At 41.9% G+C, this 12,274-nt stretch overlaps 1 protein-coding gene across 10 annotated transcripts in view; it reads right to left on the minus strand.

Moving 5' to 3' along the window:
• The window catches only part of LOC126198547 (brachyurin-like), a 443,832-nt gene that overhangs the window by 175,609 nt on the left and 255,949 nt on the right, over positions 1–12,274 (minus strand). For 2 of the 10 annotated variants that reach the window (XM_049934965.1, XM_049934968.1), the window contains one exon: positions 10,778–11,006. The exons of 7 other annotated variants lie outside the window; for them this stretch is intronic. In XM_049934965.1, coding sequence (XP_049790922.1) covers positions 10,830–11,006 — 177 coding nt within the window. In that variant the 3' untranslated portion in view covers positions 10,778–10,829. Of the gene's footprint in view, positions 1–10,777; positions 11,007–12,274 lie in introns of those variants that run through there. One more of the 10 variants, XM_049934966.1, reaches the window with a different exon arrangement.

Consider the following 12,274-nt stretch of genomic DNA (forward strand, 5'->3'; position numbering starts at 1 on the left):
TCTCAGGGTGGGTTCCGTAAGGGCCGCTCTGTCGCCGATCATATGGTGTGCCTGGAGTCTGCCATCCGTACGGCCTTTGCCTGCCGTCAGCACCTGGTCGCCGTCTTTTCTGACAGGCGGGAAGCATACGATACGACATGGCGACATCGCATCCTCTCTACGCTTCATGGTTGGGGCCTTCGGGGTCCACTGCCGATTTTCATACAAACTTTTCTGTCGCTTCGTACCTTCCGTGTGCAAGTTGCGGCCTCCCATAATTCCTCCCGAGTTCAGGAGAATGGGATACCACAAGGATCTCTCTTAAGTGTCTGCCACTTTTTAATTGCAATTAATGGGCTCGCTACGGCGGTGGGAACGTCTGTCTCAGCTTCCTTGTATGCTGATGACTTCTGCCTATACTATAGCTCCACTGGCATTGCAGCTGCTGAACGGCAGCTGCAGGGCGCTATCCGCAAGGCGCAGTCTTGGGCTGTAGCGCATGGCTTCCAGTTTTCGGCTGCCAAGACCTGCGTTATGCATTTCTGCCGACGTCGCACTGTTCACCGTGAGCCACGGCTTTGTCTTGACGGCGAACCTCTTGCTGTGGTGGAGATGCTTTAGTTTTTGGGTTTGGTTTTCGATACCCGGTTGACTTGGTTGCCTCATATTTGGCAGCTTAAACAGACATGCTGGCTGCATCTTAACACTCTTCGTTGCTTAAGCCACACCAGCTGGGGTGCCGTCGGTCTACCCTTCTACGGCTGTACCAGGCATTAATTCAGTCCCGTCTAGATTATGGGAGCCTGGCTTATGGTTCGGCATTCCCTTCTGCATTGTGGTTGCTGGAGCCCATCCTTAACAGCGGGATCCGACTCGCCACTGGAGCTTTCCGGACAAGCCCTGTCAACAGCATACTTGTGGAGGCAGGTGTCCCTCCACTGCGGTTCCAGCGCCAACGATTACTGGCCGATTATGCTACACACGTTTGTAGCTTTTCCAGGCATCCCAGTTATCGTCTCCTGTTCCCTCAGCCGGTCGTCCATCTTCCGGAACAGCGGCTCCAGTCAGGGTGTATGATAGCGGTTCACGTCAGAGCTCTTCTCTCTGGGCTCGAGGTTTTCCGTTTTCCACCTCTTTTCCGGGCCCCTCTGCACATACCTCCATGGTGTGTGCCCCGCCCATGCCTTTGGGTCGGTTTGGCACAGGGCCCGAAGGACTCAGTCCCTCCTGAGGCTCTCCGCCGCCGCTTCCTTTCAATCCTTGCCGCGTTTCAAGGTTCTGACGTTGTCTGTCCCTACGGTTCGATGGTCGCTGGTCGTGTCGGTTATGATCTTACTCTAGGCGATCATTATGAACAACACTCATTGTCGGCTGGCTGCAGTGTTTTCAGTGCTGAGCTGCTCGCCATCTCTCGCGCCCTAGAGTATATCCGCTCCTGCTCAGGTGAGTCCTTCGTTATCTGTTGTGACTCCGTGAGCAGTTTACGTGCTATCGATCAGTGTTTCCCTCACTCTCGTCTGCTGATGGCTATCCAGGAGACCCTCCATACTCTTGCCCGTTGCGGCCGCTCTGTGGTCTGTGTGTGGACCCATGTCAGTATCCCGGGCAATGAACGTGTTGACACGCTGGCTAAACAGGCTGTCGGTGCACCAGCCTAGAGATTGGCATTTCGGAGAGTACCTCAGGTCCGTTTTGCAGCAGAAGGTACTTCGCACCTGGGTTGAAGAACGGCGCACCCTTCCTTCACCAAAGAAACTTCGCTCCTTCAAGGAGGCTACCGGTGCGTGGCGCTCCTCCTTGTGGGTCCCCCGCAAGGAGTCTGGTGTTCTTTGCCGGCTGTGCATTGGCCACACCCGGATGACCCACAGCTATTTATTGCGCCGTGAGGACCCACCTTCATGTGACTGCGGGTCAGCTCTGACGGTAGTCCACATTTTGTTGGCCTGTACCCTTTTAACTGCGCTCAAGCAGACGTTTGCGCTGCCTGATATGCTCCCTGCACTTTTAACAGCTGGCGCTGCCATGGCAGGCTTAGTTTTGCGTATTATTCGGGCAGGGGGCTTTTATCATTTGGTCTAAGTGTTTGTATTTTTTTTGTGTTGAATCTGGCCTTTGGCCTACGATTTTAGACTGCTTTTTTTAGTGCATTTCTTGGTGGTTGGCTTTTCCCTTTTTTTGTCTTTATGGTCGGTCAACCACTGGCCCCTCTGTGTGATTTTAATTCCTTTTGTCTGGTCCCTATCTGAGTCTTTCTTGTCCTGTGTCGTCTCTTGTGAACTCCATGTTTGTTTTTATTCTTTGTGGGTGTTTCCCGTTCGTGTGAAAATGGACTGATAGCCCTAGCAGTCTGGTTCCTTCAGTCCCACAAACCAACCAATCTGCTGCAGGCTCGTTGTGGTGAAACAAGACATCATTATATAATTTTTTGGATTTTGATAACTTGTGTGAAGATAATTTCTGTATAATTTGTTTGGCTCCCTACCACCTGGGATCCGCATCTTGCAATGTACTCATACTCTTAGACGTATCGAGATATTAGCGATGATGTGCCGGATTTTTCATCAGATGAATCACATAATCGGTCACCTGCTCAATAAACTCAGCACATTCAGGCAAGCCTTGGGGTGACCTGAAAAGTGCATCAGCGATCATGTTCTCACTGACCTTGGTGTATATGATTTCGGAATTGAAGTCTTACAGGAAAATACACCACCTAGTTAGTTGTAGCTGAACTAGCTTACAAGTAAGAAGAAAGCTCATTGCTTTACGGCCACAATAAACTCTAATATGAAAAGTGTAAACGCAATAATTTTTCTGAGAGACCAGACGACAACAGGTTCAAAAATGGTTCAAGTGGCTCTGAGCACTATGGGACTCAACATCTTAGGTCATAAGTCCCCTAGAACTTAGAACTACTTAAACCTAAGTAACCTAAGGACATCACACACACCCATGCCCGAGGCAGGATTCGAACCTGCGACCGTAGCAGTCCCGCGGTTCCGGACTGCTGCGCCAGAACCGCACGGCCACCGCGGCCGGCCGACGACAACAGGGCCTCCAGTTCTGTCACTGGGTATGTCGTTTTGCTTTTAGATAACACCCTATTTGCATAGCTGATCATGTTAATTTTGCTTTTGCCATCCTTTTGCAATATTTGAAATAGACTGACTCCAAGTCCAGAACAGGACCCGTCTGATGTTACACAGAAGTCTATCTCCATATCTGTCTGGTGGAGTATATCTGAACATAGCATAGTTCATTCAGTTTTGTTAAAAGCTTTGTGGTACCAATATCCAGGGTGAGTTCCTCTTTGAGGGGTCTGACAGTTCTCGAATGTTGAGGAGGTGGTTGGAAACAAATTTTCGAAAGAATGCTACCAAACTGTAACAGTCCTTCAATTATTTCTTTGTGATAGGAGGAGGTAATCTCAATTGATTTTATCTTATCTGGATCAAGAACAATCCCAGTAAGAGATATAATGTGATCTAAGATTTTTAACTGTTTCTTGGAAAACTTTGATTTTTCAAGGTTGGCAGAATACCTATATATAAATGGTTTCTTAACTCTCTCACAAGGACATTCTCCCACGGTGCAGGTGTTGTAATCAGTAGATTATCCACATAAAAAGTGACTTTGTCTAATACCTCTGGCCTGAGAATTGTGTCAAGTGGAGTAACAAACACGCTGGGACTGATGTTTAGCCCAAACAGTAACACTTTAAAATGATACAAATGTCCTGAGAAGATGAACTCCATATCCTTTTTAGATCCCTCTAACAAAACCACATGCCAGTATGACAATCTTGATTCGATGATAATTAGTTTGCTCCATGAAATCTCTGAAGATCTCCTCCAGCACTTCAGGTTGGCTCCTAACAGGGACAATAATTTTATTTATATATCAGGCGTCAAGTACTAGGTGCATGCTTCCTCTTGCATTCGAAACTGCTAACCGCTGACTGCTGCATGGGAACAGTGAAGTTTCAATGATATTCCAACGCAGCATCCTACGTATGTACTGCTTTCTTTTACTCTGTTACGTAGATCTTTGTTGGCCTAGAAAACATATTTTTTTGTTTCTTGTTGTAACATGAAACGTTACTGTTTTGCTTTATTTGTATTCCTACTTGAATCTCGTTTTAAATGAGTATGCATAAGTTTCAGAGCATGTTTCATTTTCTTTGTAATGCTTATGTGTAAAACTAAATGTAATATGCAGCACTGTTTTATGAACTGGGATGCGACAGTGATGTCGATAGTTGCAGTCGAACAGTGAATGAAATTCAGGATGTGTGCAGTATCGTGGGGTACGCGCCGTTTATGTTGTGTAATCGTGCTAGACAAAATCACACGAAAGTTTATGGTCGCGTTCTTTTTTTTTGGTCGCTGTGTAAACTAAATTTCGACATGGACGTTATGAAACGAAATGGTAGACTGTGAATACTGTAAGATTCATTGAGTATTATAAACAGTAGTGACATTGCTGACGAAAATGGACTGCGATTGTCGTGATTAGAACCGAACTGTTTTTCAGGTGACTGAGTTGCACGAACTAATGTAACTTGAATTTATTGTCTCGTACGCAACTTAATGAGCAACAAAACATTAACTTTCGCAGTAGAGACCTTAAAACTGATTGTGACGCGTGGCACCGGTTTCTCCAGAGCTATGAACTCGCGACCGTGATCGCTAAAAACGTATAGACTGTAATATCACTGTCAGCGGGTGGAAGTGAATTGCTCACTACTTTAAAATTATGTACAGGACATTAACACAGAAACGTGTGTGTAAGGAAAACTTTATTGGTACACCTACGAACTTGGATTTATACAGCAACAATTACGGGTGTGAACAAAAATAAAGTAGAACCGAGCAATATACTCATAAACCGTTTAAATCGAGCAGGTCACACAAGGATTCATAAGAAGGAACAGATATAAGTGAATCCATAGTACACCATTCGATGAAACCAGCTTCTTTTTTATATGAAACAAATATCGAATCATTTTCTCCATGGAATATTACGGACACGACCAAAACTCAAGCAGAATACGAGCAACACATTTACAATGGAATTCAAAGGGTGCAGTACACACAAGAACACAATACCTTAAAAGCAGTTTCAGTGTACCATGAAATGAACACAAATACTGAATACTTTCAGTGAATCAATAAGAAAGCGAAATGATGGACTGATAAACTTATAGCACGCCATGTGGCCTGGCGGCGAACCAGGGTCACATTACCAGAAGCCCGTAAATGAGTTTCACGTCCCTGATGTAAACAAACCAATAAGCATGACTAAAGTAGGCGTTCAAAGAATTTGCGTTGGAACAGATTTCTTTGGTCGACACTCCAATTTTTGAATGTTGCATGCTGATGACAACAAATACACATACAGGTTTAATTGCATTCATTATTACAAAAGTAACCTGTATTCATTATTTCAAAATTAACGCTTAGAGTATAGGGCGATGTTTCTTCTATAATTTTTGGTATTGAAATTGCATTTAAAGTTATTCTTGTTTATTACCCGTTCATTAATAGCTAGACAAAAGAGCTTCCCATGCCGGTGGCTTCATTTAATGATAATGGTAAGTCGACTGGGCATTTCGATAGTTCGTGTAGTGGGTGATGTTTTGTGTGTGTTTGTGTCGTGTGTGTGCGTGGTATGTGTGTGTTGGTCTTACATATTAACAGTTTAGTTGTTCAAGGTTAAAGATCCTTCAAAATTATGAAAAATTTTGATGTTTACTAAATCAGTTTCTTCATTTAAATGATGCTGGGTGATTTATGGTTATGGGTGAAAGTCTCTAACTATTGCAAATGTACATCTTCATTTCCTTGTCTACAGTGTGCAGAACATGGATGTATGTTTTTGTATCTGTAATGGAGTGACTATTTCGTGTTATATCGAAAGCAAAACTGGATTTGTTCATCTTCTTTTTTAAATGGATTGTGTCAATGTGCTCTTTATGCCAGATTTTAAAGTTTGTTCTTGTTTGCCTTATGTGGTAACTGGAGCAGCTATCTCAAGTTTGTTTATATGTAACAGATTTGTGAAAAGGTGTGCCGGCTGATTTAGCGTTATAAACTATTTTGTTTTGTATACTGTTGTTTTTGTAGAAACATATTTTGACGTTTTGTGGTTTAGACAGTTTTGCGAATTGCTACGAGATGTTACTAAGAAGATATAGCGATATATTTAGTTTCATCTGCTGCTTTGGCCTGGTTTATAGAGGCTGTTTAATCGGTTTTCATTTTTGCATCTAATTTGTCAACTATGGATTGGTCATGAGCATTATTGTAAGCTATTGTTTTTAAATTTTAAGTTCTTTAATTGTTGTGTATAAGTTAGAATGCTAGTTTGTGTAGATTGGGGATGGCATGGTGTGTTGTTTAAAATAACATCTGATATGGCGAGTTTCCTATAATTTTAGGCTTTATGTCTGTTGTTGTGTCTTGTAATGTTTAATTCAAGAAATTTATGTACAACTTCTGAAAATGCGAGTGTTGACAATAGAACTCTTTGCTCAAGCTCAAATTTTTTGGACATCAAATTTAATTACGTTCTTTGCTTAGTTTATATCCTGTAGAGCAACTGAGAGTTGTTGCTTGTGACAAAGCTTGTGTAGTAATGTGATATAACTGGAAAACATGAATTATGTTTCCCAGAATAATGTGTGCACCAGGGGTAAACCCATTTCTGCTGATAACTGTAAGTAAAGGCTTCAAGCCGAACTTACGATGTAAATAATTCAAGACACCTCGTCATATTCAATACTTACTTGTTTCATTTGTTCTCTCTTGTCATAGCTATACGACTCCCACAATGCTACAATCACTCAAAGTGAGTACCATCTAAAGATGTGTCACTAGGCGATTTGGGTGTAAGAAAAACTAAAGCATCGCTAAAGGTGATTTGTTGCAGTTATTTCTGAAAACCTTTATTTGTCAAAGTCGCAGTGTTCCACTTGCATAACGGATAAAAGTTTTATGAATAACAGTCTCAAGGAGTTTGCAAATACTGAAGCTAGGTCAGTAGATTTACTGTAATGATTTGTGTTATTTGAGGCGTCCAGATGCAAACTGCTGTAAATCTACTTTTTCTCGAAAATGAGTTGGTGCCACCATTTTGTTCTCTGTGCTGCCATCTATCGATTACCCTCTTAAAACACGAACAAAACAGCTTTTTTCTGCCCTAAAGTGTACCTCGAAAACCGTCTGCAGATGCAAAACACTGTCTTTCCACTTCTGGTCGCGAATCAAAACTGAGTGAATCCATTGTATGATAAAGAAGCAGAACTTGGTGTACCCTTAGCATATGCCATTATTAAAAAGGTTTGAAGATGCAAAACTGGCTTTGTACACATTATATATTTTGTCCGAATAATATAGCCTTCCCAGCTTACTACTTCATAAACTTTACTTTTGAGCCTATGGGTGGCAATTTCTCAAGTTGTACCTACTGCTAACTAGTGTGAAACAAAAAAACAGTAGCACGTCAACTGTTACCTAGCCATATTGGCGCGTTTTTCTTGGCTTGGCTTGTTTGTGAGTGCGTGGAGAGCGTTTGTGGTATTGTTGATGGATAAAATACGAAGAGTGCTTTATCATTTCCTCCATAATCATGGATGTTACTGATGGAAGATTTATACAATCAGTTCCAAAAGGAAAAGGCAGTAAAAAATCGGCCAATCCTTCTGAGTGGAAGAGGAACAAAGCAAAACGCACGAGATAAGATTTACTCCTCATCCTTAGTATTTTGTGCTATTTCACTGCATGGAAATAATAAGAACTTCATTACCAACATTTCTGTAAGCAGTAAGTTATACTGTGATGTTTTAGGTTTATGTTAATATAAATTATGGTCATTTCATATGGCTGTAGTCAGGAACGATTTCCTTGAATGAACAGTGCATCACTGATTTTATAATCGTTTATTTAGGAAACGTAGTACAGCATATGATTTTTAGTGCATTATCCTAGGTTTCTCCTCATTAGTACTGTTCTTTGGTAGATATTCCGCAAGTGGGTTTCCAGTTCTTCCCCAGTGCAAGCATGCAGCTTCATCAGTATACCAGTGTGCAAGAGTATCAATGCAGAATATAAGGAGATCACATCAGGCCTTTTATAAAGTCGCAGACAAAAAATAAAACAGGACGTGTTTATAATTATAAACACATCAGTCGAATCTCCGAGGAGACATCGGATTGAAGCAGCAGATTCCAGGAAAAACATAAATACTTCAATCTGATACTATTTGCCCTATCTGAAAGCGGTAAACCAAACTCAGCAATTGCGCGTGCGGATTGAAGCAGCAGATTCAAGGAAAAACATAAATACTTCAATCTGATACTATTTGCCCTATCTGAAAGCGGTAAACCAAACTCAGCAATTGCGCGTGTGCCAAAAGATGTTTACTAGTGTTCTTGGCATATCAACAGCGAGAATACAAAGAGTCTGTAGACGGTACTTACAAACAGGAGAAGCTCCAATTGAAAAACGAGGTGGAGACCAAATGGCGAATATTTATCAAGGAAAACGGGATTCGGTTAAGGAGTTTATTGAGAAGCTGAAACCAGTGCAATCGCATTACTACCGTGGAAAAAACGTCAGTAGACTCTTCATGTCCTGTGAATTATCGATTGCAAAGCTTTGGAAAATTTTTAATGCTGATCCAGAGAAAACTGTGGATAAAGTTACGTACGAGTTTTTCAAATCTGTTTTTGCATTTGATTATGATATCAGTTTCGCTTCCCCAGCAACCGATTGTTGCGCAGTGTGCATCAGTTTAGAACAACAAATGAAGCCATTAACACGAACAACTAGAGATGAGGTGAAGAAACAAGAATTGACAACACGACTTGCTTTACACAAAGTTAAGGCAAATGCTATTTATGATGTACTGGAAGTTGAGGACAATGGTGGAATAACCCTGACATTTGACTGCCAGGAAAACCTTCCACTGCCTAAACTTCAAGATCAAAGTGCTTATTATACATGTCAAATGTACGTGTATAATTTTACAATCTGTCAAGGACCATCTGGTTCACGGCAAAACAAGGAGAACACATTTATATACATATGGAAAGAAAAAAGACTTTGCAAAGGGATCCAATGAAATTGTGTCTTGTGTACATCACAGGTTAACATCTACAGACCTAACTGACATCCATACCACCCGACTGATGTCAGACAGCTGTGAAGGGCAAAACAAAAACCAGACGATGTTGGGTATGCTGTGCTATTGGCTAACACAACAAGCTCCTGTCAACGCGAAACGAGTGAAGATATTCTATACAATGGTTGGACATTCGTTTCTACCACCCGACAGAATTTTTGGCCGAATAGAAAAGGTTCTCAGGTCTGAAGTTACAATTACCTCACCTAGTGAGTATAATGAAGTGTTTGAGGATCACGGAATAGTTTTGCAATTAGGAGAAGATGTCAACAATCTGTGTTGGAAGGATGCAGTTACTGATGTCATTAAGCCACCTAGTCAATGGCACTTCAGTATTGCCCCCGTAAAACAGGTTGTGATCACCAGAACTAAACAAAGAAACGCACTAGTGAAGTGGCTTATAGAATGAACGCTGGTGAAGGAAGAGGGATATGCAGACGAGGCAAAGCCTACTCGTCCATGCAGCCAAACGTTATCAGAATTGGAAGAGCCTTAAAGGAAGCTAAAGTAAGGGATACTGATTTCCTGCTCAATAAGCATTTCGGACAAATTTGGGAAGAAAACGAAAAATGCCGGCCTGAGTGGCCGAGCGGTTCTAGGCGCTTCAGTCTGGAACCGCGCGACCGCTACGGTCGCAGGTTCGAATCCTGCCTCGGGCATGGGTGTTTGTGATGTCCTTAGGTCAGTTAGGTTTAAGTAGCTTTAAGTTCTAGGGGACTGATGACCTCCAATGATAAGTCCCATAGTGCTCAGACGCATTTGAAAACGAAAATCTTGGTTTCTTCTAGAATGTTATCCATTGTCAGACAGCTGGGAACATTGCCGATGAAGATTCAGACTTTGAAATTCATCCAGAGGAGAATGAGTTGCCAGTGTAATTTAGAGGGGACGGGTCAGGACCTGAAAGTTTGTGACGTATTAACTACCTTCAAACTATTGTTTAATGTCACATACTTTGTATCAACTACTTTCAAACTATTGTTTAATATCACATATTTTGTAATCACATTCAGTTTTAGTCTTTAAATCTTTTGTAACAGTATTAAGGTTTCTTTTTTATATAATGATAATATATGCACATCGATATCTACAGAAGCATTGTAGATCCCTGGGAACAGAGGCAAAACTCGATGACTCCAAATTATTTAAGGTAATAATTAACAAAATAAAAGCTGAATATTTCAGGAATTGTCAGAAATATACTCCTTAGGTAAGCATAAATCTATGATGAAAAGGAATTTCGAATACCTGCCATGTGAAGTAAGTAAGAAGTGTTTTTCGTTTCCTGAAAAAAATATTCTAGTGCACTCACTGCATTTTGCTTGTGGACACCTCAATTTAGTGTTGTATGTGTGATTTCTTAATACTGTGGGCGGAATAGCTAGTGAACTTACTTTCATCATTAGCTGGGTGCTCAAAGGTACTGTTGACACTGATATTTTATAGGCTAGGTCTATTCGTGGCCATGTTACTTCCTAAAGTGAATCCAGTTACTTAATGGGTACCTTGTACTGCTTAATAGAGAGCTGTACTAAGAGACACTTTCCTGATCGTAAAGTAAAATGTGGAAGCTTAGTGCTTTCCGTATCTATGCTAACAAAGGAAAATACAATGCTGCTGTTTTGGGTCTTTTATTGATTCACACAGAATACACGAGCAAAGCGCATCTATGATCTGATGGCGATGCCACTGTTCTCGCTGATCCAGTCCATGTAGTTGGTGACGCGGGTGAACACTGGTGGCCAGCCGACCTCGCATCCAAGGATGATACCAAAGGACACAATTCCGATCTGCGTGGCCGATCCGTCGTCCTCGTAGATCACCAGTGGGCCGCCACTGTCGCCCTGTACACACAGACGGAGAGATTACCAGAGGACTGGAAAATGCAGACGTTCACGCGGAGCGTAGTAGTAATGAAGTACAGGACGCATCTAACTTATACAGGGTGCGACAAGAAGGTGTGGCGAAACTTTCAGGAAACATTCTTCACACATAGAGGAATTAAATGTGTTGTATGGAAATTGGTTCGGAGAGAGACAGATATAGGACGTGCCAGCAATGCACGAAACGTGTTGTTACATGAAATGTTCAAAATTCCGCCGTGATTACGTTACAGGCCAGATTTAAATGAATAAATGAAAATGGATAGGATTACAAAAGCATCGTAGTTGTAAGCTTAGGGACGACTCATTGTCTTGTCTGTTAATCGTCGATAACACCTCGTACTATAGCAGTCTCTCGTGTATACACAATGCTGCTGCAAGGACAGCCTCCAGCAGCTTAACCAGAGGGTCACAGTTCGCTGGAGTGCTTAGTCTACAGCTGAAGCAGCAACTATGTAATCATCATCAGCTGACGGTAACAGCGGAACTCTTCATCATGCCTAGAACAATGAACCGAACAGAGTGCAGCAAGTTATTTCACTTCCAATGAATATAAATGACAGTACGGACTCGAGTTACATTGCCTGATACTTGTATTGAATGATTCAAAGAGAAGCATAGGGGAGCACGCTTATAATTCTTTATTGGCGGAGATACGAATAAAATATATTGTAGTACATTTGTGTGTGAGAACCTATTCAATCTCAGTCAGCACCAACACAAGAAACGCCGACACCGCCCTTCCCATTAGTAGACATTTAAAGAGCCTATGACTGTGTACAGACGGAATTTTGTGCGAACTCCACAGACATGTGCTTCCAGTCAGTTACGTCCGCCTTATGGCATACTTTCTAACTGTCCATCCTGTGTAAGAATCAACTAAACCCACTCGCCAAGGTTCCATCTCGTCACTGCTCCTTCAGAAACTGCATCTCCTGGTGCAACTACTGGCAGTACTTCTGCATCAGTCTCGGAAAATCCAGGGAATAATTATAGGAAAGAACACCCAGGCTCTTTACGCACTAGACCTTTACCTCACAATCTACAACTATTCAAATACCTAACCAAAGCACTCAAATATCTTGACCTAATCTTCGATGAAAAGTTAACCTACTAACACTCCAAAATAAATCCAGCCGTACTCTTGATCTAACCCAATATTGAGATTAAATCCGTCTACAGTCTTACATACCTAGAAGTCGTTCATCGATTCCATCCTCCCCTATGTA

The sequence above is a fragment of the Schistocerca nitens genome, chromosome 8 (assembly GCF_023898315.1).
Source record: "Schistocerca nitens isolate TAMUIC-IGC-003100 chromosome 8, iqSchNite1.1, whole genome shotgun sequence".
Lineage (NCBI taxonomy): Eukaryota > Metazoa > Arthropoda > Insecta > Orthoptera > Acrididae > Schistocerca > Schistocerca nitens.